Source organism: Scyliorhinus canicula, chromosome 9 (assembly GCF_902713615.1).
Source record: "Scyliorhinus canicula chromosome 9, sScyCan1.1, whole genome shotgun sequence".
Classification (NCBI taxonomy): Eukaryota; Metazoa; Chordata; class Chondrichthyes; order Carcharhiniformes; family Scyliorhinidae; genus Scyliorhinus; species Scyliorhinus canicula.
This window is the reverse complement of record NC_052154.1, coordinates 109844739-109869454: the sequence shown is the minus strand read 5'-3', so window position 1 is coordinate 109869454 and position 24716 is coordinate 109844739. Positions and strand designations below refer to the sequence as shown.

At 45.6% G+C, this 24716-nt stretch overlaps 1 protein-coding gene across 1 annotated transcript in view; it reads right to left on the bottom strand.

The window, feature by feature from the left end:
* pdhx (pyruvate dehydrogenase complex component X) overlaps positions 1-24716 on the bottom strand; it is a 353795-nt gene that overhangs the window by 152907 nt on the left and 176172 nt on the right. The window contains exon 6 of the mRNA XM_038807389.1: positions 5316-5463. Within this exon, the coding sequence (XP_038663317.1) occupies positions 5316-5463 (148 nt within the window). The remainder of the gene's footprint in view (positions 1-5315; positions 5464-24716) is intronic.

The window sequence follows — 24716 nt, the reverse complement described above, 5'->3', positions numbered from 1 at the left end:
CATCCACCTAGAAATACCACTACTGTCTTTCCACAACGTGTAGCTACTTCCCAGACTCCACTATTGGGCTGTTGATTCACAAATGAATTATCTCACCATACTGTGGTCAATTCCTTCCTCATTCTTTCAAACTTAGTTCTGTTTTAATCAAAGTTTGTGACCCTCCTTTTTCCTGTTCTAGGTTAATTCTGAGTTGACTATTTTGTAGCAACTTTTCCTAAGATACTCCCTTTCTACCAGGTCACTATTTTTGCTTCATTACTCATAACAGAATTGAGTATTCCGGGCTCTCTGTAAGGTGGCAGACTCTCCTCAATGATTCAACTAACCCATTTCCTTTGTATTTGTGATGCTATCTATCTCCTGATTTATACATATCTACAGAATTTTAATGGACCATCTATTTTGCCATCAGTACCACATACAGTCAATTAAGATTATATTTGTTTCTCTGGCACAACTTTTATCCTTGAATGCCACTTTGTTTACAACACTTTATATACACAATATCTCACCAAGCATAAAAATAGAGCTCATTAGTACTTGGTGTCAGCATTAGCTTAGTGGTCGTGCTCTCACCCGTGAGTCAGAAGGTTGTGGGATTGAGACCTACTCCAGAGACTCGAGGGCGTAAACGAGGCCGACAGTAGGTTCAGAGGTGTTGTTGCTTCAATGAGATGTTAAAGTCAGGGTGTGTCTGCCCTATTGGATGAATATGAAAGATCCCACGGCACCATTCTGAAGAGCAGCAGGAGACTAATCCCTCGTATCCCGAACAATATTTATCTCTCAATCAACATCAGTGAAAAAATGATGATCTGGTAATTGTAACATTGCTGTTTGCAGCACCTTGCCAAATGCAAACTGGCTGCCACATTTCCTACATTACAACATGACTAAACTTCAAACCGGATTTAAGTTGTCAGAAAGCACTTTTGGAACATTATAAGGTTGTGAAAGGTGCCATATAAATATAAATCTTTAAACTAAATGTAGACAGCGAAGTATTCAGTTTTACATAATAACAGCATTTTACAGTAATTGATATAATTGCGGATTCAGTGCGGTATTTTCAGTTTTGTTTTGACTGAATATTGTTTCTGTATTTGGGTGGGCCACAGTGACCAGATTTACAAATTGATTATTTTCAATCTCTAGTTTACAGGATTTCTGACCAAGATATAATCTTATTCTAAACATGACATTTCCGAGGAAAACAGAACGATGACGATAAGGATTTGTTGTATTGGAGCTGCACAGATTTGGGATTCACTGGATTTTCCTTCTCGAAGTTGGAGTGTTGCGCTCTTGACCATTCGCATACGAATATAATGTTAATTAACTCTGTACATATTATCTATGTAGATCAAGATGCCAGTGGTTGTCTTGAAGGGAAAGGAAGTCTGCATGCACCTGACTATTTCAACACACTCTTGGCCAGCCTCCCAACTTCAATGTGCCTTCATCCAAATCTCTGCTGTCCATATGCTGACTTGTACAAAGTCCGAAACTCCTATCACACACTGTGAAGTAGGCCGACACTGATTAACGAACACATTGATTTAAAATTCTCAACCTTGTTTTGAAATCCCTCATGGGATCCTGGGTCATGGTAGCCCCACAACCCTCCATGATATCCAACCTCCTATTCTGGGACTCGCCACAATGGGCGGCTGCACATTCAACTGCCAAGGCGCGAGGCTTCGAAATACCCTCATTAAAACATGCTGCCTTTCTAGTCTACATTAGGACACTCCCTGACACATAGCCCTTTGAACAAGTTTTTTTGTTATTCGTCTTAATACCTCATGTAGTAAGATATAACACTTATGGGTGCGGGAGAGTGGGCGCGGGAGGGTGGGCACGGGAGATTGGGGCTGCTAGAGATGGGTGCAAGAGAGGGGCTGTGCGAGAGACTGGGGTGCGAGAGGGAGAGTGCGCGAGAGAGAATGTGTGAAAGAGAGTGGGCACGAAAGAGGAGGAACACGAGAGAGGAAGGGCGGAGGAGAGGAGTGGCGTGAGAGAGAAGGGGTGCAAAAAAAAGGAGGCACAAGATAGGGTGCGCGAAAGAGAGGGGCCGCGACAGAGGGGGGGCGCGACAGAGGGGGGGCGCGACAGAGGGGGGGCGCGACAGAGGGGGGGGCGCGACAGAGGGGGAGCGCGACAGAGGGGGGGGCGCGACAGAGGGGGGGCGCGACAGAGGGGGGCGCGACAGAGGGGGGGCGCGACAGAGGGGGGGCGCGACAGAGGGGGGGGCGCGACAGAGGGGGAGCACGACAGAGGGGGAGCGCGACAGAGGGGGAGCGCGACGGAGGGGGGGCGCGCGACAGAGAGGGGGCGGGAGAGAGGGGGGGCGGGAGAGAGGGGGGGCGAAAGAGAGCCGGGGGGGGCGAAAGAGAGCGGGGGGGGGGCGAAAGAGAGCGGGGGGCGAAAGAGAGCGGGGGGGGGCGAAAAAGAGCGGGGGCGAAAGAGAGCGGCGGGCGGAAGAGAGCGGGAGGCGAAAGAGAGCGGGGGGCGAAAGAGAGCGGGGGCGAAAGAGAGCGGGGGGCGAAAGAGAGCGGGGGGCGAAAGAGAGCGGGGGGGGCGAAAGAGAGCGGGGGGCGAAAGAGAGCGGGGGGCGAAAGAGAGCGGGGGGCGAAAGAGAGCGGGGGGCGAAAGAGAGCGGGGGGCGAAAGAGAGCGGGGGGCGAAAGAGAGCGGGGGGCGAAAGAGAGCGGGGGGCGAAAGAGAGCGGGGGGCGAAAGAGAGCGGGGGGCGAAAGAGAGGGGCGGCGAAAGAGAGGGGCAGCGAAAGAGAGGGGCGGCGAAAGAGAGGGGGGCAAAAGAGAGGGGGGCAAAAGAGAGGGGGGGCAAAAGAAAGGGGGTTGAAAGAGAGGGGGATCGAAAGAGAGGGGGGCGAAAGAGAGCGGGGGTGAAAGAGAGCGGGGGTGAAAGAGAGGGGGGCGAAAGAGAAAGGGTGCAAAAGAGAGGGGGCCATGAGAGAGGGGGGGCAGAGAAGGGGCGCGAGAGAGAGGGGGCGAGAGAGAGAGGGGGCGAGAGAGAGAGGGGTTGTGAGGGGGAGGGGTCGCGAGGGGGGAACGGGTTGTCCGAGAACACATTTGTTCACCTTCCTGCTGACAAGGGGAGTACCCCCAGCCCCTCATCAATGAGGCCACCATCCCCTTCCACCACGGTACGGGGCACTCCCCCCACATCATGCACACGAGGGCGACCTGAACCCACCTCCCTCCCCAGGTTCCCCCTTCAGTCCCGACTCCTGGTATTGCCAATGGTGCATTGTCACCCTGGCAGTGACACCCTAGCCTGGCAAGATGGACCACGTGGGGTCCAGCTAGTCAGCCCATTGCTCATGTGTCCCTCTGCTGCTACTAGGCTGCAGAAGGAGGGTGCAACAAGGGCCCTGGGGGTTGGGTGAGCTCGGGCTGTGGGTAAGGGGTTGACCCTGGGACCCTTCCCTGGGAAGGAGGTGCCGTGTATGGACTGCCCTTTCCAGCCCTGGGCAACCTGAAGATCATTCCTGGCATGGTGATCTCAGGCAGCCCTCGGTTCAAGAACTTAATCTGGTCCTGGTCTGACCTGTTTAAACTCTGCGGCCTGACAGCTCATGAGCAGATCTGACAGTTCTGTGAAGAACCAAGTCAGGAACACTTTCCCTTTCCTCACATCTTTTCTCTGAGCCCTATGTTTTAAAATGGTTGCATTTTAAAATGTCAGAGTCTTCCCAGAAAGCCGATAACCCTTCAAAAGACTTAATCGCCGGGGCCGGCAAGAATCCCGCCCCCGCTGTCCTCCAAATGCTCCGGCCCCCCAAAAATTGGCCCGGCGTGAATCGCGCCGCCCGCCTCGGGTAATGCGGGGATCGGCGCGACTCAATGGGCCCTGGGGTCTGCCCAGATTCTCCGGCCCGCGATAGGCCGAAGTCCCGCCCGTTTTTTGCCAGTCCCACCAGCGGAAATTGGAGTAGGTCCTTAACCGGCAGGACCTGGCGGCGCGGGTGGGCTCCGAGTTCTTTGGGGGGGGGGGGGGGGGGGCGCGGGGGTATCTGGCCCCGGAAGGTGCCCCCACGGTGGCCTGGCCCTCAATCGGGCCCACCAATCCGCCGGCGGGTGTGTGTCGTGGGGGCACTCTATTGCTCCGCACCGGCGGCTGTAGCAGTCCGCCATTGCTGGTGCAGAAACAAAGCCCTCTGCGCATGCGCGGGGATGAAACCAGCACACGCTTGTGCCCCCGTGCATGCGCAACTCGTGCCGGCCAGCAGAGGCCCGTTGGCGGCAGTTGCCGTGGCACCAAGCCCCTTTCCCGCCAGCCGGCAGGGCTCAAACCACTTCGGGGCGGGCCTAGCCCCTGAAAGTGCGGCTCTTCCGCACATTTGGGGCGGCCCGACGCTGGAGTGGTTCACGCCACTCCGTCCCGCCGGAATTGCCGCCCCGCTGATTACGGCAGAATCCAGCCCTTAATAGCTCCTGAGATCCTTTGAAATGCTCAGCATTCACTCAATTTCACAGTGCAGTTCCCTTAACTTGTCTTTGATTGACAGCTTAATCATTTAAACACAGCTGCCAGGAGGTTTGTTTATTTATCTTTCCCTTCACACTTGAATGCATCGGAGGTTCGCTTCATTGATCCTCTCTGCAATGTTTTAAAATATTTTTGTTATGATTGACAGCTGCTGGCCACTTCAACAGTGCCAAGTGCAGTTTGTGGTTAGAAAAGAGGAAGATAAACCACCTTGCTGCTTTGGGGTGGGGGTTGGGGAGTGGAGATTTGGATCTCCAGGCCGTCAATTGTACTCTCATCCATGCAAACCAGTTGCTTGCACGTTCCCGCTCGTGAGGAGCGAGAAGCCGCCTATAGGTGGCGGGGCGGGAGCAGGGACTGGGGATGGGTAAATCCTATTTTTGGCCCGTTGCGAGATTCTCTGCCAGATCGGAATTCCGATCTTAGGAGTGGAAAATTGAGAATCCCAGCCCATATGTACAATATTTTTCCCTTTACAGATAAAAACGCAAGTTGCCTTTATAAATAAAAACAGAAAATGCTGGAAATATTCAGGAGATCAGGCAAGCGGGAGACAGTTGGTGAGGTCAGATGTGTGGTTGTGAGAGTGAGGTTTGGTGCATATCTTATCGAATACAAGGAGGGAATTATCTATTTTTAATTTAATTGTTGGGGTTAACATTATCAACCAGATATGGCTATCAAGGTTCAACAACATTTTTCAGTACCAGTACAAAAAACAGATCAAGTTCTCAGACAGGGCAAATGATCTTCTTAAGAAACAAACTTCATATTGTCAGTTTTAACTCGGAAAGCTCACCGGGGCAAATGGCTGTCCGGGAATGGAGACTGGTGGTATGGAGGGTCTGGGAGTGCTTGATGTTGCTTGCGTGCTCTTCACAGGGGCACTGGCTGTTGTCCCGGGTAATGTCTTATCATCTTTTTGCTTCAACATATTCAGTGCATCCCTGGAAAATACCAAGTCCACGGTGTCAGAATGCAAATTATTTTTTAAATGTTAAATTATACCTTTTTCACTTTTCAGTATACACCCTTTCTGAATGATGACTGCAGCTACAACCAGTACAACAGCAATGCACATCTGAGTGAGGATTACAGTTCTGCAATCTCAGTTAATGGGCTGATATAGACATTGTTGGATAAGGAGAGCGGGAAAGGTATAGACTCCTTCTGTGGTCTATTTGTTATACCTCCCACACTCTGGAAAGCCCATGTTCTCTCTCGCCATCTCCTGCTCCGCCTTGAAGACTTTTTTGGAAATTAAGGGTGGGATTTTCCTGCTCTCTCTGCCAGTAGGATCTCCTGGTCCCGCGGAAGACAACCCCCGCATGGCGGATTCCCTGGCAACGGAGTGGGAAAACTGTATAAAACATCGCGGCGGGACAGTAAATCACACCAGCAGCCTAAATGTTTGACCAAGTTTTTTTTCACCACCTCTTCAGCATCCTCCTTTTTGGTTTAAGTGTCCCTTTTGGCTGATCACCTCGCTGGCATGCCTGGAAAGGAGTTTTGAAGTTGACACTGCAATATAAATGCTATTTGCTATTCTTCATTACCCAGGGGTAGGCTATCATTGTTAATTTATATTACTGCTGCACTCTGCGTCTTCTCTCCCAACGGTCTTTCTTTAGCATTAACTTAGCCCCAAGGGCAACATGGAGTAGATTGAATGGAGTGGCAGGTTTCAGTTTATTTTTTAATGAGGCTACATTGCGCTAGATTTCACTCTAACAGATTCAGTTAAAAGTTCCGGCATTTCTCCAGGCTTAGGTCAGCTGGCGCGACAGGCACAGTATTGCATGACTGTCGCCTGGTCAGCCTGTGAAGTGGAATCAGGTGGGCAGGGAAAAGACAGGTGTGGCCTACATACTGTAAACTGCAGCCCTGGCAGAATGGTGCTGCTGTCATTTTTCCATTAAAGCAGTAAGTCTGCGGGTAGAGCTGTAATGTCAGCAATGCTAATGAAGGAGGGTGCCAATTTTAAGGTGCATCAGGTTTTTCTGACTCGGGAGAGTAGTCAATAAATGGAAGAGACCATGCTTCCATTTCTGAAGGTCTTGCAGGGTGTGAGCAAGTTGGAGTGAGAAAGGGGCTTTCAACTTTAAGCGTACAGGTTAACTCAGCTCACTCTCGCTCAGAAACTGCTCCAATGCCATCCACTCTTCAAATTACAATTTTAAAAAATATCAAAAGACAAAGTAAAACAAAACATTTCCTTAATGTGCTTGCTTTTTAAAAACATATCACACCAACAGATGAACGGAGATTTCTTTGAAACATTTTCTCAATTTATTTTTCAATCGTTCACTGTGATTACTTGTATTTCAAATGTGAGCAAACAAGACCTGGAATAATATACCTGTGGCATGTGAGAGGAGTTGTAACAGGAAGCTGGGCAGACAGAAACAAAGGAGGAGAGACATAGAGAAAGATAATACAGAGGGACATTCATCTCTTACACCCTTCTTCAGCAAACAAAGTAAATTAAAAACGGAAACTTCCTAAATGTATCAATGGTGACCAATTCAGTCCAAGTTACGTCGGGCACATAATAATTTCTTCCAAGTTCACTGCAATTGTTTTCAGCTTAAAAAAAAACAATTACTGCTAAATTTTTTTTTGTAATGTTCATGAAAAATTCTTTGACAATTCATTAGTGCCAGAGCTTTGGATTTTCATTCTGATCCTTTTAACTTCTTACCCAAGTCAGAAGGTGCACACTTCCCATCCAGACTGGCAACCTGAACCTGGAGAACAATGTGCAGCATTGCTGCTTCCCAACTCCTTATAGAGCAGGACAGGGCGGCAGCGTGGGGAATGGTGAAGCCACGTCCCCTTTTTATCATACTTGCTGCCCTAAACAAAGTAGGTTTAAAGGTCCCAGCCACTTTATGAAGCAAGGGGAATGGTAAGCTTTTAAGATAATTTTTATCTGATTCATTTCTGGTATGTGGACTTCACTGGCTGGGCCAGCATTCATTGCCCATCCCTAATTGCCCTTGTGATTCAGAGGTTATGGTGGGGGTTATTTGGGAATAGCCATGGTGTAGTTAGGGGAGGGGGGATAAGGAGGGTTGTCGGGTGATATGGGTAAAGAGCAGTCAGGGCTGGGGGTTGGGAGGGTAGTTGTGGTCAGATGGAGGGGTAATAGGGATGCCTGGAGAGTAGCTGGGCAGTGTGGATGATCAGGGGTGGTCTAGTGGGGGTGGGTCAGTACTATAGTTACCAAAGCATTGGAAGTGGTTTTAATCCTTCTGACATTTCCTGGGTAACTATTCTGCATTTGAAGTCTCCAATTTAAATCGGAGTATGGTGTGGTTGCAGGTACAGGGTAATTGCCGAATGGAAGTTTAAGCTTCCTGGGTAATGTCAGTGAAGTCAGTGTATGGAGACTTCAGTGAGGGGAGGGGGACCCCCAGGGTATCTACTGGGGGTATCTCCCAGGTACAAGCAGCAGGGAACGGAGGTTAGAACCATAGAAATGTTACAGCACAGAAAGAGGCCAGTCAGCCCATCATGACTGCACTGCTCCAAAGAGAAAAACAGAAACTAGCTGCTCATTCTAATCCCACTTTCCAGGACCTGGTCCATACTCTTGCAGGCCAAATGCTTCAGGTGCAGACCCAGGATGCCCACCATCCTCTGAGTGAAAAGGATTTTCCTCATGTACCCCCAACCTTTCCACCAACCACCTTAAATGCATGCCCCCTGGTAACTGACCCCCCCATCATCTTGTACACCTCAATTAGGCCACCCTTCAGCCTCCTCTGCTCTAAGGAGAACAAACCTCCTTTGAACTCTCTCAAAGGCAAATCTGTTCTTCCTGAAATGTAGTGACCAGAACTGTACAAGGAAATAGGTTCTCAGCCCATGATTCAGACCATATTGGAACTCCTGCACCATTTGACCAGTGAGTTAAAATAATATCTGCCCAAACAAAGATAGCAAATAATGACAGCAGGTACGATGTTTAGAGGCTCACTAAATTCAACAGGTATGTACAGCTCCATAATATGAGCTGATGAGAGAGAAGTGTCCAAGAACCTCGGATTCATTTCAAATGCCTATTGTTGAGAGGATTTTATTTGATTCACTCACAGTAAGGTGGATCATCGGTGCATTTGGGCATAACTGTGATCTCAACCCACCATCGAGATAATGAAATTATATATATTGGATATAAATAGCTCCTGAAAGTGCTTGGCAAGTTATTTCAGCATGCATATTAAATGCGTTGGTACAGTGTAGTCAAAAATGAAAAGATAGGATATTGCCCTTGCGATCAGTGCCTGGAGCAGACTGTGGTTTTATTCAAGACATTAAGGAATATTGTAATATTGGTCCATGTGACCTGGTGACCATTGACCTAGAAACAATCCCAGCAGGAGTGAGGTTAACATATGACAGCTGTGTGGCTGGCAGGTATCAGATGGAGCTGCAGGTGAAGGAGAGTTGCAGCTGGGGGAGAACAGAGAAGGCTCCGCGTGCGTGTAATACAGTTAAACAGGACAGAAATCGGCAGACAGGTCATCGCCATCTGTACAGTACGCAGTTAGGAAGGCAAATGACATGTTGGCCTTTATTGTAAGGGGACTGACATTTAAAAAAAAATTCTCTCATGGGATGTCGCGGGCTGGGCTAATATTAGTTTCCCATCTCTAATTGCCCTTGAATGGAGTGGTTTGTTAGGCCATTTCAGAGGGAAGAGTGATCACATTGTTACGCGTCTGGAGTCACGATGCAGGCCACATCAGGTAAGGATGGCAGAATTCCTTCCCTAAAGGAGATGTAAACCAAGTGGGTTTTATGACAACTGTTGACAGTTTCATCCTCCCATTACTGAGACTAGCTCTACAGTCCAGATGTTTTTGATTACTTAAAAGTGTATCAGCTGGCGTAGTGGGACTTGAATCCTCAAAGGATTAGCCTGGGCCTCTGAATTACAGGTCTAGTAACATTCCCCCCCCCCCCCCCCCCCCCCCCCCCCCCAACACACAGATAGATAGATTTGATTGAGTTGATGGAGTTTGCCAAGGGATCTTGTGAAGTTATATTATTTATATTCATGTATTAGGTTCTCTCTCTTATCTCAAATACTGAGCGGCAGGGTAGCACAGTGGTTAGCACCATTGCCTCACAATGCCAGGGACCCGGGTTCAATTCCCGGCGAGGGTCACTGTCTGTGTGGAGTCTGCACATTCTCCCCGGGTCTGTGGGTTTCCTTCGGGTACTGCGGTTTCCTCCCACGAGTCCCGAAATACATTGTTGTTAGGTGAATTGGACATTCTGAATTCTCCTTCAGCATACCCGAACAGGCGCTGGTGTGTGGTAACTAGGGGATTTTCACAGTAACCTCACTGCAGTGTCAATGTAAGTCTACTTGTAAAGATTATTAATAGAAGTACGTGTATGATATGACAATCTAGACTGCGAGGTGCAGCCAGCAAGGCTCATGAAACTCTTGACACCCTCAAAAAAGGGCGGAGAAAAAGGTTATGGAGTTAAACGCTACTAAATGTAACAACTTGCCAGTAGACTTCAGTAGACATGAGCACATTTCCCTTGACATAAAGTTGGGCAATTGCACACTGATGGAGGTGAAAGGTATACATCTTCAAGCTGACTTGAAGCAGGATGGCAAGTGGACGACAGCATGCTAGAGAAAAGAAATAGATGTTCATTTTCAGATCTCTCTGCCCATGACCATGATCTGCACTGACTAAACTGTCACTTGCTTGAATGTGCCGTGCTTGCGTGGCACTCTGGCCTCACACCTGAACATACAAGTGAGTGAATAAAATACAAAAGCATGGCGCGATTCATTTTTGGCCCTCAAAATGCCAGCTGTCCGACAATGCCCTTCATGTCACAAACTTGGAACCTGACAAACAAGAGTTAATATTTGGAAAATCCTTTCTGCAATCTGCCCAATTCCAGAACTGGTTACCCACATTGCGGCGTGCCCTGAGCAATCAAGGCAACTCAGAAGTTCCACTCAATGTAGAATGGAAAGGTACCGAAGTAACACTATTCATTGCATGGTTCAGGTCATCAATGAAATACTTAAATGAAGAAACTTATTTGTGCCTCAGTGCCTGCAATGTGGGAAGGTATATTGGTTCAGAATTTTAATATCATTTATTAGTATCATTATTTGACTCAACATTATTTGACTGTAATTTACTGTCCACTACTTCCCTGTTATTTGCTGAATTTGCTTATTCTTGTCACTGCATGATAGTTACATTGAAAAGTATGTAATAGACTAAGTTATCTGCTTCAATTCGGGCTGTGAATGTGTTTCTTGAATAAAATACCATTATTATTAGTGAGCATATACAAAAATGGAAATTGCAGTGCAGCAAATCTAGGTCACTGTTTTCTGCAGTACAGGATCTTCTAATCAAAATGTGGAAATCAATTAAAACTGGTAGAGTTGACTTTGCTGATCAAACAATAACTCACTCTTTACAGTACAATTATCAGGCTGCCATCACAGATTGCTATATAATAGCAAATTCTTTTAACTTCTCCATACAATCTATTTTTAAGCGAGTAACCCACAACCTTAGCATACTACACACACCTTCTTCCTTTACAAAACAACCAAACTACAAAACAATTTAAGAAAATTCAATTATTGGATTTTTGCCGCTACTTTGCTGGTGGTGTGAGATCTGACTGAGATCTAATTCCCCCGTATCATTTAAACAGCATTCGCTATTCCTGTTGAATGTTAACTGTCTATCACTGTCTCCCTCAATATTGACCTGCTTCCACAAGGTTGTGCTCCTCAGTAAATAGAGTTTCATTTCATTTTACTGCGCTATTAGTATACAAATTCCAGAAATAACTTACACTTTAAAAAAAATGCTGTTACTGCATTACTCTGGCCAAACATAGATGCATATTTCCATATAACAAGTGCCTACAAACAGCAAAATAGGTAAGTGGTTGAGGGAGGCCAGAAAAGTTTTATGCACATCTTCAAACAGTGCAATAGGAACTTTTACAGTGACCTGAGTGGGAAAATAGGGTCGCAGTTTAATGTTTTCCCCATGAGCTCAGCACCTCTACAATGCAGAACATCTTGAGCATTGCACTGAAGCGCTAGTGCGTGTTCAGTTCCATGAATGGCGTGAATTAGAACCTTTTGGCTCAGAGATGAGAATACTATCAATGACTGAAATGTATCAGTTAAAGTATCGGAACATTGAATAAAATATTTGAAAATTAGCTTTAGCTGGCTGCATCTTCAAATGAGTCAAATTGTTTCAGGAAGAGGCAACACACAAACATGTTCTGAGAAAAGCCACAGTGCCCAGACAGGTATGTTATTCACAAGTTTCAAACAGGGCATTCAATATGCAGATAAGTTAAGTGGCTAAAGTCCCATATCTAGGTGACGCTCAAAATTACTGAAAGATTATTTATTAATGAAATTACCTCAATAATTAGATATTAAGAGTAGTTTTCATTGCATTGTTATCAAAAGCAAATTAAATTTCAGGCAGGTGACTGTTCGTTCATCTGCTTAAATGTTGGAAATAATTCATAACCCACTTCCCTCACCATCGAGAAGAATATAGTTCATTTTCAAAATTATTCTATTTCAAAACCAAACGATAAAATAGTTAGTCATTGAATACATAGTACCCTGGCGTCTCATCTGCCCATAGTGCATAAAGTATTCAATGTGAAATAGGGGAATGCTTTGTGGAGCCATTGTTCATATAATATTTCATCAGTCTTGGTGAGAAATTACTGAAAAGAACCATTGCAATTTTGGGCAGATTCTGGTTTAGAATGGTTTATATGTTGCCTAATTGCTACACTGCATGGCTTTTGTTGTGTTTATACTGAATCTGTGCAGGTTGCTTTATTTTTAAATAAGACTATAAGAGGCAGGAGCAGAAGTAGGCCACTCGGCCCATCGAGTCTGCTCTTTCATTCAGTGAGATCATGACTGATCTGAAATGATAAACCTCAACTCTACTTTCCTGCCTTATTCCCATAACCTTTGATTCCCTTACTGATTAAAAATCTGTCCATCTCAGCCTTGAATATACCTAATAGCCCAGCCTCTACAGCTCTCAGCGGTAAAGAATTCCATAGATGCACCATCCTCAGAGAGGAAATTCCTCCTCATCTCTGTCTTAAATGGGTGATCCCTTACTCTGAGATCATGCCTCTGGTCCTAAACTCTCCCACAAGGGGAAACAACCTCTCAGCATCTACCCTGTCAAGCCCCCCGAGAATTCTCTGTCTCAATAAGGTCATCTCTCATTCTTCTAAACTTCAATGAGCACAGACCTCTCCTCATAAGAAAATATCTCCTTACATGGGAGCAACTTAGTGAACCTTCTCTGGACTGCCACCAATGCTAGTATATCTTTCCTTAGATAAGGGGATCAAAACCATTGACTGTATTCCAGCTGTGGTCTAACTAGTGCCTTGTGTAGTTTTAACAAGACTTCCCAATTTTAAAGTCAATTCCTTTCAAATAAAGGCCAACATTTTGAAGCCTGCTGAACTTGCATGCTAGCTTTTTGTGATTTATGCACAAGGACTTCCAGATCCCTCTGTGCTGCAGCTTTCTGCAGCCTTTCACCATTTAAATAATAATCAATTCCTTTATTTTTCCTGCCGAGGTGTATAAGTTCACATTTTCCTATGTTATATTCCATCTGCCAAGTTTCTGCCGAATCACTTACCAATATCCCTCTGTAGACTCTGTGTGTCATATTAGCGTAGAGTTTCCACATGAAAGGCATGCAAATTGCTTTAACTTTGAGAAGTTTTTCCTTCCCTCGCTCACTTGCATATTTCTCGTGATAAATGTTGGCCTAGCCAACGAGACCCACATCCCACCAACAAGGAAATAAAAAATGAGAAACCTGCAATAAGCCAGTGCAATCAGGCAGTGGGTTAAAAGGTAATTTTTAAAAACAAATCCTACAGTTTGGCTACTACAGCTGAAAACAGATTTCATAGTCATAGAATCCCTACAGTGCAGAAGGAAACCATTCAGCCCATCAAGTCTGCACCGGCCCTTTGAAAGAGCAACCTACGTAAGCCCACGCCTCCACCCCATCCCTGTAACCCGACCTACCCTTTTGGACACTAAGGGGCAATTTAGATGGCTAATCCACCTATTCTGCACATTTTTGGATTGTGGGAGGAAACTGGAGCACCCGGAGGAAACACTCGCAGACACGGGGAGAAGTGCAAACGCCACACAGGCAGTCACCTGAGACCAGAATTGAACCTGGGTCCCTGGAGTTGTGCAGCAGCAGTGCTAACTACTGGGCTACCATGCCACTCTTTATCACAAAAAATAAGCTATTTTGATCAGTGTCAATTTTCCACTTGCGAGTTACCTAGTTCTAAATTATTGATAATAACTTTCAACAACATGCAGATGTTTCCTTGCTATATGCTGGAGTTCAGTGGTCAGTTTCTTGATTTTTTAAATTTAAAAACGCAGTTATTCCAAAGTTTCTAAATTGCTCATGTTAGTGACCTGGTGCCTAAAAGAACTAGTTTAATTTTGGAGCCTCCTTGAAGGCCCTAAAATAAGTGAAGTTAATGGAAAATTACCAATGGTGATTAATTCACTGTGGAAGTATGACCAGTTCAGTGGGTGCAGTCTCCTTTGAACATTAACTGCTTTAAACAAATGAAGAAACTCAACATAATTTACTCTTAAAATTCTATGACCTTTTTCACTGGCTGTGCTGATTTCAGGTGAATTGTGTCAAAAGGCATGGAGCAACGAAGTGGAAATTCCAGGCCAATACGTTTGGTTGGAATGGAATGACTTGCCGTATAATGGTTAACACTGCTGCCTCATAGTGCCAGAGATCCGGGTTCAATTCCGGCCTTGGGTGACTGTCTGTGTGGAGTGTGCACATTCTCCTCGTGCCTGCGTGGGTTTCCTCGGGTGCTCTGGTTTCCTCCCACAGTCCAAAGATGTGCAGCTTAGGTGGCCATGATAAAATGACCCTGAGTGCCCAAAGATGTCTAGGGTAGGTGGGGTTTCAGGGTTATAGAGATGGGGTTTCAGGGTTATAGAGATGGGGCGGGGGGGGAGTGGGTCTAGGTTGGGTGTTCTTTCAGGGAGCTGCAAACCCGATGGGCTGAATGGCCTCCTTCTGCATTGCAGAAATTCTATGGTTCTATGAACACCATAAACTTTATTGTCTTTCAGAGTGGACAGATGTTTGCCCATAGCAAGAAATTCCGTTTTATTTATGGGACAAAGAAATTTCAATTTCAATTCTTGAGGCCTTGGAACCTACCTTTTGGCTCAGAATGCATAGTAAAAGTCTTGGGAGGAATTGTAACAGTTTTGTTCATTAAAATCCCCACTTTATAATCAAAAGGATGTATTCCATCTATCAGTCACATTGTTCTGTAGGCCTGCATTTACCTCAATAGGCACTTAGCAAATTTTAGATTTTTCTTGAATGGCACACAAACTTTCAGCCAAACCACAAAGTACATTGGACACAGGTAGAGAGAAAGATTGGAAAGAAAATCAGTGACAGCTGGAAATTACACAGCATCTGCATATCAGACCCAAAATTGAAAGTTAAAGCTATTCCCACTGTAGGATTGAACAGAACTAAGTAGGGTCGGGAGAGGGAAGGACAATGTGTGAACATCAAGTCAGGCATTCAACTAACACAGAGACATGGATGTGTAATTCTCAGAAAATGGGAAAGGTGTGATAAATTGCTGAGTGAAATGCATTTCAGGCAAGGTTATTTCACAAGGGCAGCATGGTGACACAGTGGTTAGTACTGCTGCTTCACAGCACTGAGGACCTGGGTTCAATCCCGGCCACGGGTCACTGTCCATGTGGAGTTTGCACATTCTCCCCATGTCTGCGTGGGTCTCACCCCCACAACCCAAAACGGATGTGCAGGGTAGACAACTTGGCCACACTAAAATTGCCCTTTAATGGAAATATAAAGTTTTTTTCACATAAACGCTTTGACAAAGTCATCCAGAGTCGAAACATTAGCTCTGTTCTCTCTCCACAGATGATGTCCAGCATTTTCTGTTTTTGTTTCAGATTCCTGCATCCTCAGTAATTTGCTTTTGTACAAGTTTATTGCCCCTCCCTAATTGCCTTTGCAGCAATGTCAACCACACTGCTGTAAGCCAGACCCGATTTCCTTCCCTAAAAGACATAAGTGAACCAGATGGGTGTTTACAACAAGCAACACTGGTTTCATGGTCATCATTAAAATTCCAGACTTTTATTGAATTCAAATTTCACCATCCGCAATGGTAGGATTTGAACCTGGGTCCCCAGAGCATTGCCCTGGCTCTCTGGCATTGCCCTGGCTCTCTGGATGACTAGTCCATTGACAATATCACTATGCCACCAGCTCCCTTCTGCAATGTAAATTCTATGATTCCCCTTAAAAGTATTTCAAGAACCAATGCTGTGTCAGCAAATGTAATGCTAACCCCGCTGAAAGCCTTTCACTGCTGAACCTCTGCCATTCCCACTTCAACCGTTCCATGATTATCCTTTTAAACAATTCCACCCAAGCTTGACACAATTTCTGCAGTTGTCTGGTCTCAACCTTGACTTTGGCAACTTCAGGCCTGAGCCATTACCCAACCAGCTTTTTCCATGCAAGTGCCATTTTGGAGCTGTTAGATTGAGTTACTGTGCACTATTTATTCATTTAATTTTCTTTTTACATCATCTTACTAGGATGACCACTGCATATCATCCAGAATTTTAAACCACTATTTAGCTTTATAAATAATTTCCAGGCTATTTCCGCAGAAGAGATTGTTAGCAGAAATGGAAGCACATGGGATTGAAGGTAACCTTTTGACATGAATAGAGAACTGATAGGAGACAATGTCGAGAGTAGGGATAATTGGAAAAAATGTGACAGCTAATACTCCAGGGAGCAGTTGTTATCTTTTCACTATAAATTTACCGGTGACATAAATTTAGTAGGCGCCCTTTTACAGACAGGACAGACAGGCAAACTGAACTTCATTCCTCTCACCAATTGTCTATAAATCAGAGGTTTTTGGAATTATTTTCAAAGTAGGTTGAGGCGTGTTTTTCCAAACCCATTATTTATGTAATTCAATTTACTAATAACTCACAACAAACTCACATTATGATTAACCCAGAAGGTTAGTTTATTCACATTCAAAACCCGAGGCAACGTCTCACACCACCATACAAACACACACATTAAGGCGAGAAAAGAAAGTTTTACAACTATGGACAGTAACAACACAAGAACTCAGAAATTAATATTAATTCATGTGATAATCAGAGTCAGATTCCAATGCGGAGTTCTTTCATGCTGGAGCTTGAGTTTAGCTGGGGTTATAGAGTTCTCTTTACAATTCGTGCTGATGCACAAGATGAAGTTGATACACATAGGCTGGGTCAGTTCCTCAGGTGATTATAGGAAACCTTCAAGGAGCAGGCAGGAGTCCTTCTTCTTGGTCTTCAACGGCTGGAGATTAAACAGCTGACCGACGATTTCTAACTCTCAAAGGAATATTGAGATTTCAAATTACTCACCCAAGTCACGTGACCGTCGTTCGCCACAGTGATTTGAATAGGGATGTTTATCCAGTGTCTGGAACTGGCTTTGTCTTCAGAATTGATAATATCCCAGTTATTGGAGTTTGAAAGAATTACCATCCATTTTGAGGGTCTTTTGTCAGGAAGCGGTTGTCTGGACAGAGCCTCTGGCTTCAGTAGAAAGGTAAGCAAATCAAGACACAAATGGTATCCATTGTCCCCTCAATGATCCCTTTTGAAATGGACCTGGACAGTCCCAGGTGTGAGATGAGTCTGTTAACAGCTCTGCAGACATAACGGGCTAGATTCTCCATTATTGGGACTATGTCCCCACACCGACGTCAAAAAGGGTATAGTTTTACTCCTAAAAATCCTGGATTAAAGGGACCTGAATTCCCAGCCCTGCAGGGGCCCGGAGTAAATCTTGCAGCTTTTGCTGGAGATACGGTCCCCACACATCCGGGTCAGAGGCCGCGCATGCGCACGGCGACAGCCTCCAGCGGCCGCGCCATGCTCCATGGCAGATTCGGACCGTAGAGCTGGACCCGAAAAAGAGACCCCTGATCGGCCACGTGCCCGACCCTCAACCCCCGCACAATCATTCCTCGGCCACCTATAAGGCCCTCCTGGCCTCCGATCGGTCCGCCCCTGACCAGGGCGGCCGCGGACGGAGTCTGCAGCCGCCACGCGAGTATCCCGACCGGCAGGCCCAGGTTAGTTCTACGCAGTCGGGGCTTCGGCCGGTCGGGGGCAGAGGATGTCGGAGCGGGCCTCTGGCAATGGCCCCAGGCGGCGTGGCGTAATCCCTGAGTATGCCACTTTTCGGTGCTCGGAACCGAACTGGCACAGGCCCCGATTTCTGCGTCAAGCTGAATTCTCCGCCCCGGCGCTGGCTGCGATTTCGCCGTTGGGGTGCGGAGAAACCAGCCCAATAAATTTCAATCTGAGAGTCCCCTGGATTTGGGATTATAATATCCCGACAATTAGGCATAAGTATCAGGGTTTGAAAAGGAGTGATGGCAATAACCAGCACCTGATAGGAGACAACGTGAATTCTTGGCATTTGGGATACTAGGAACTAAAAAGGGATGTCACAGGACAACAGGTAGATTATTTATTGGCAAGAAGCAGGCATGCCCTTTATGTTAAGTTGAACTTTAGAATTGATCAAAGATCACAAACAGGAGGGTACGGTTGCGAGTCAGGAAGGTTGGGCGATCCAGGATTTAGTAATGGAGGAGCCTTGACCCTTGACTTTGATCAATGGGTATGACATACTTGCTACCTGGCTGGATGAAAACAAGGATTACAGGGTACATGGACAAACTGAGCACAGCAACGTGATGCAGGAAGCCATTTAAATGAGTGTGTGAAAAAGGTGCCATATTTTGCGTAATAAGCATCTTGGGAAATTCTAAATTTAAAGTGCTACATATATACACGTTGTTTATATTGTAGCTTCTTATTTTTAATAGCTCAATACAGAAAGTATGTTATAAAAGTAACTTCAGTGAAGTGATTTAAACAGCTTAAATATAAATTCCACTACTTTTGTATTCCAATCCCTTTACGATGAAGGTAAACATTCCACTTGCTTTCCAAATTATTTTCGGGTACAGTTTAAAAAAAAAAGTGATTTCTGTACATGGATCACTAACTCTCTCTGCCCACCCACAGTTTCTAACTCCTCAAACTCTTTCAGCAGAACAAAAAAGGTAGAGGTAGGGCACAGAATAGTCATGGGGAATCAATACTGTTCCCTGCAGTTGAGACCAGATTTCTGAAGGTTATGTTGCCTGTTTACTGCCAGGGTTTAAACAACTCTATGTGACCAGTGATGAACTTGGAATGGAAGGAGGAGTAGGATTCAGTTGTTGAGGTCCATTTAACCGACAACAGGTAGAAGAGTAATGTTCTGCTGAAAGAGTTTGAGGAGTTAGAAACTGTGGGTGGGCAGAGAGAGTTAGTGCTCCCTGTACAAAAAACACTTTAAAAAAAACCGTACCCGAAAATAATTTGGAAGGCTAGTGGAATGTTTACCTTCATCGTAAAGGGTTTGGAATACAAAAGTAGTGGAATTTATATTTAAGCTGTTTAAATCACTTCACTGAAATTACTTCGATAACATACTTTCTGTATTGAGCTATTAAAAATAAGAAGCTACAATATAAACAACATGTATACATGTAGCACTTTAAATTTAGAATTTCCCAAGATGCTTATTATGCAAAATATGGCAGGTAAGGTATCAGGACAAATTACCAAAAACTTTGGTGGGTTTGAAGGAGAGCCTGAAAGAAGGAGAGCCTGAAAGAAGGAAAGTGAGGCTGAGAGGGAGGGAGTCCCAAAGCTGAGGGCACAGCTACCAATGGTGCAGCCATAAAGTCAGGGATGCCCAAGAGATCAGCTGTGTCCAGCGCCACCACACTCGGCCGGAATCCATACCGCTGGCCGGGGGAGGGGCTTCTGTGAGATTGGGGGGACTGGTGGGGGATGGCCAGGGGGTGGGCTGTGGGATCGCAGATGGCAGGTTGGGTCCGCACACGACCGGCGCCATGTTGTGTGGCGCGACCGCTGCAGGTCGTCAGCGTGCGCATGCGGTTCTCCAGCCATTTTTGGCACGGGATGCGGGAGTTTTAGTCGGTATCGGTGCTGGCCCCTCACCGGTACCAGTTCACGCGATTATCTTTCACGTAAACCTCCCGCGGATTCTCCATCTGAGCCGGCACTTAGCCACAGAAACGGAGAATGCAGCCCAGGGTTTGTCAAAAAACCACATACCTATTTAACAGGCTTTTTCTTTGGAGCAACAATTGAGCATCAAAGAGAAATCAATTTAGACAATGCCACCAACAAAGAAAATGAGAACATTGAAAGGGGGCGTTGCAAATGTCAAGAAATAAGTCGGAGATCCACGGCAGCCATTGCTACCTCGGAGTTCATGGATCCTGCAGCTTATCTCTGATCCCACTTGGGTCATGAGTCACAGTTTGGGAAGCCCTGGTATACAGTTTTGTTTTCTTTACCGAAGGACTGTTATCCTTGGAAGCAGTTCAGAGAAGATTTACTAAGTTAATTCCTGGAAAGAATTGGTTGTTTTATGAGGAAAGATTGACCACGTTAGACCTACAATGATTGTAGCTTAGAAGAATGGCAGGCGAGTTTATAAAGGGCTGAACAGGGTGGATGCTGAGAGGATGTTTCCCTTTGTGGGGGGGATCTAAAACTGGGGGCACAATTTAAAAATAAGGGTCTCCCATTAAAATGGAGATGAGGAGGAATTTCTTCTCTCAGAGAGTCATCAATCTTTGGAATTATCTTCCGCAGAGAGCAGCAGAGAGTGGGTCATTGAATATGTTCAAGGCTGAGTTACACAGAATTTGGGAAGGGAAGTGGATTTCATAGAATTTACAGTGCAGAAGGAGGCCATTCGGCCCATTGAGTCTGCACCGGCTCTTGGAAAGAGCACCCTACCCAAACCCACACCTCCACCCTATCCCCATAACCCAGTAACCCCACCCAACACTAAGGGCAATTTTGGACACTAAGGGCAATTTAGCATAATCAATCCACCTAACCTGCACATCTTTGGACTGTGGGAGGAAACCGGAGAACCTGGGACCCTGGAGCTGTGAAGCAATTGTGCTAACCACGATGCTACCGTGCTGCCCAAGTGGAGTAGCACTATGCTACCGTGGAGTTATGGCCCCAATCAGATCATTCACCAAAGAACAGACTCAGTGGTCCAAATGCCCTACTCCTATTCTTATGGGCAAGGATAGGAGGTAGCTTTGCAACGGAGTGCTCTGGTCTCAGATTCGGTTGCCCATCATATCCTATTCCAAACTCTTTATCCAATAAAAAAAGATTTAGACTTCATTGGGACATTTCAAAAACAATGTTGAATTTATACTTATGAGGAAGTGCATAAATAACCAAATGTACTACATGGTGATAAAATGACATATAATGAGAGCTTCCCATATGGTGCTCATCATAGAAGGCCATATACAACAGATGGCTGAAACTCATACGAAGTTAACGTACTTTTGACAACTGGATGCTATCAGTGCAGCTTTGAGGCGGTAAGAATTATTCAAAGCGCAAGAGTGCACTGTGAATATATTTAGTCTTTTTTTAAATGCCATATACAAGTAATAACCTTTCTGGGTTTTTTGTACTCAGAGTATAAAAAATTCTATCCAGAAGTCAGTTAGCACCATGACACCAGATGGCACAGCAACCAAGGTTATTCCTTACAATCGCCTACTAAGTCAAGAAATATTGGGAATCCAGGAGGAAACAAGCAGACATTTTCAGGTTAAGGAAGTATGAGTTTGGTTATTATGCTGCCTCGCTATTCGGTGCACATACTAGTCTAAACGAGAAGCTCTGCAGTAACAGGAGCTGTGACATTAGTCACATTTCTGCTGCCAATTCCACCATGTCTCAGTTTTCATTTGCTCGATAAAAAATAATCTCACAACTGCTTGCCAGGCATGCATGCATTATTAAAGCTTTTTTTGTGGAATGATCTTCTCTTTCAATAATACAGGAGCATTTCCCATAGAACCTGTGATCTAATATTCAGAAAGCTTTGCTTTCGGTGTTACATATCGGAGAGATTAATAATGACCTACTTGTAATTCTGATGAGTGGATTTTGAGGGTTTTGATCGGGTGGTCAGGGAGAACCGGTTTCCCGTGGCAGGTGGGTCGGTAATCATAAGACGCAGATTTAAGATAATTGGCAAAACATTTCAGGAGGTGAGGAAGGATTCTTTTTTTAACTCAGCAAGTAATGATCTGAGATGCATCTCTGAAAGGGTGGTGGAGACAGACTCAAGTACTTTTAAAATAGAACAGAATTTCTCCAAGGAAAATATGTGCAGCAAGAGCATAACCCAGATTGTTTCCCCGCCTGAGGCTGGCAAGAATCATCTGGTCTCCATTCATAGAGACCAGACGCGATGATAATTCCGGGGGGCTCAGAGGCCTTTGGAGCCCCCGGGTGGCCAGGGCAGGACAGTGCTAACCTAGCACTGTCAGGCTGGTGCTGCTAGGGTGCCAGGTTTACCCTGCCAACGAGCAGAGCCTGAAGGCGGGGGGGATTGAGGGGGCACTTGAAGAGAGGCCTGAAGGAGAGGCATGAGGGAGGGGAGGGGTGCCTGAGGGAGAACATGGAAAGGGTGTCTAAAAGGAGGGGGGTGGGCGCTTTTGGCAAACCTATAGCAGGGTTTCGATCATGGGGGGGGTTGATGCCACCAAGTAAGGGAAGTGGGAGTCTCTGCTGGTGAGTAGAAAGGGGGGGGGGGGGGGGGGGGGGGGGGGGGTTGGCCTGTAAAAATGGTTCGGCACTTCTCTTTCCCAGCTGGAATCTCCACAAGCTCCAAAAAATGACAAAGTGGGAGAATTGCAATGGAAATTGTGCTGGTTTCCCCGCCCAAAATAACTGCAATTCTTTGGAGAATTACGCCCATTCTAATATATATTACACTATGGTCCCATTATGACAGCACACATAAATTTACATATGTGACAGGCACAAACAATTAGTTAAAAGAATGAAGATGGAGTCAGCCAGCTCAACTAGAAGGATTTCATGGGTAAAGCACTAAGAAATGAATAACAGCATAGGGAAGGCAGTGGTGTAGTGGTATTGTCCTGAGACTAGTAATCCAGAGACCCAGAGTCATGCTCTGGGGTTTGGGGTTCAAATCCTGCCATGGCAGATGGTGAAATTGAATTCAATAAAAATCTGGAATTAAGAGTCATATGTCAGTGACCTTTAAGACTTATCTGGATAGACACATGAACAGACGGGGTATAGAAGAATACAGGCAGTTGGTCTAGATAGGACACGCGATCAGCGCAGGTGACCATGAAACCATTGTCACTAATGTCCGTCTTTACCAGGACGTTGCCTGGTATGGAGGGTATTAGCTATGATTGAATAAACTGGGATTGTTCTCTGTAGAGAGACGGAGGCTGAGGGGAAACCTGATAGAAGTTTATAAAATTTTAGATAGATAGGGTGAACTGTTGGAGGCTTTTCCCTGGGTGTCAGTATTCACACAGGAAAAATACAATGTTGTCGAGGGGAATACTGAGATACAGGCTACTAGACTAGAAGGGCTTGAGGTTCATAAGGAGGAGGTGTTAGCAATTCTGGAAAGTGTGAAAATAGATAAGTCCCCTGGGCTGGATGGGATTTATAGGATTCACTGGGAAGCTAAGGAGGAGATTGCTGAGCCTTTGGCTTTGATCTTTATGTCATCATTGTCTACAGGAATAGTGCCAGAAGTCTGGAGGATAGCAAATGTTGTCCCCTTGTTCAAGTAGGGGAGTAGAGACAACCCCGGTAACTATAGACCAGTGAGCCTTACTTCTGTTGTGGGCAAAGTCTTGGAAAGGTTTATAAGAGATAGGATTTATAATCATCTGGTAAGGAATAATTTGATTAGCGATAGTCAACACGGTTTTGTGAAGAGTAGGTCGTGCCTCACAAATCTTACTGAGTTCTTTGAGAAGGTGACCAAACAGGTGGATGAGGGTAAAACAGTTGATGTGGTGTATATGGATTTCAGTAAAGCGTTTGATAAGGTTCCCCATGGTAGGCTATTGCGGAAAGTACGGAGTCATGGGATTCAGGGTCATTTAGCAGTTTGGATCAGAAATTAGCTAGCTGGAAGAAGACAAAGGGTGGTGATTGATGGGAAATGTTCAGCTTGGAGTTCATTTACTAGTGGTGTACCACAAGGATCTGTTTTGGGTCCACTGCTGTTTGTCATTTTTATAAATGACCTGGAGGAGGGCGTAGAAGGATGGGTGAGTAAATTTGCAGATGACACTAAAGTCGGTGGAGTTGTGGACAGTGCAGAAGGATGTTGCAAGTTACAGAGGAACATAGATAGGCTGCAGAGCTGGGCTGAGAGGTGGCAAATGGCGTTTAATGCAGAAAAGTGTGAGGTAATTCATTTTGGAAGGAATAACAGGAAGACAGAGTACTGGGCTAATGGTAAGATTCTTGGTAGTGTGGATGAGCAGACAGGTCTCGGTGTCCACGTACATAGATCCCTGAAAGTTGCCACCCAGGTTGAGCGGGTTGTTAAGAAGGCGTACGGTGTGTTAGCTTTTATTGGTAGAGGGATTGAGTTTCGGAGCCATGAGGTCATGTTGCAGCTGTACAAAACTCTGGTGCTGCCGCATTTGGAGTATTGCGTGCAGTTCTGGTCGCCGCATTATAGGAAGGGTGTGGAAGCATTGGAAAGGGTGCAGAGGAGATTTACCAGGATGTTGCCTGGTATGGAGGGAAAATCTTATGAGGGAAGGCTGAGGGACTTGAGGCTGTTTTCGTCAGAGAGAAGAAGGTTAAGAGGTGACTTAATTGAGGCATACAAGATGATCAGAGGATTAGATAGGGTGGACAGTGAGAACCTTTTTCCTCGGATGGTGATGTCTAGCACGAGGGGACATAGCTTTAAATTGAGGGCAGATAGATATAGGACAGATGTCAGAGGTAGGTTCTTTACTCAGAGAGTAGTAAGGGCGTGGAATGCCCTGCCTGCAACAGTAGTGGACTCGCCAACATTAAGGGCATTTAAATGGTCATTGGATAAACATA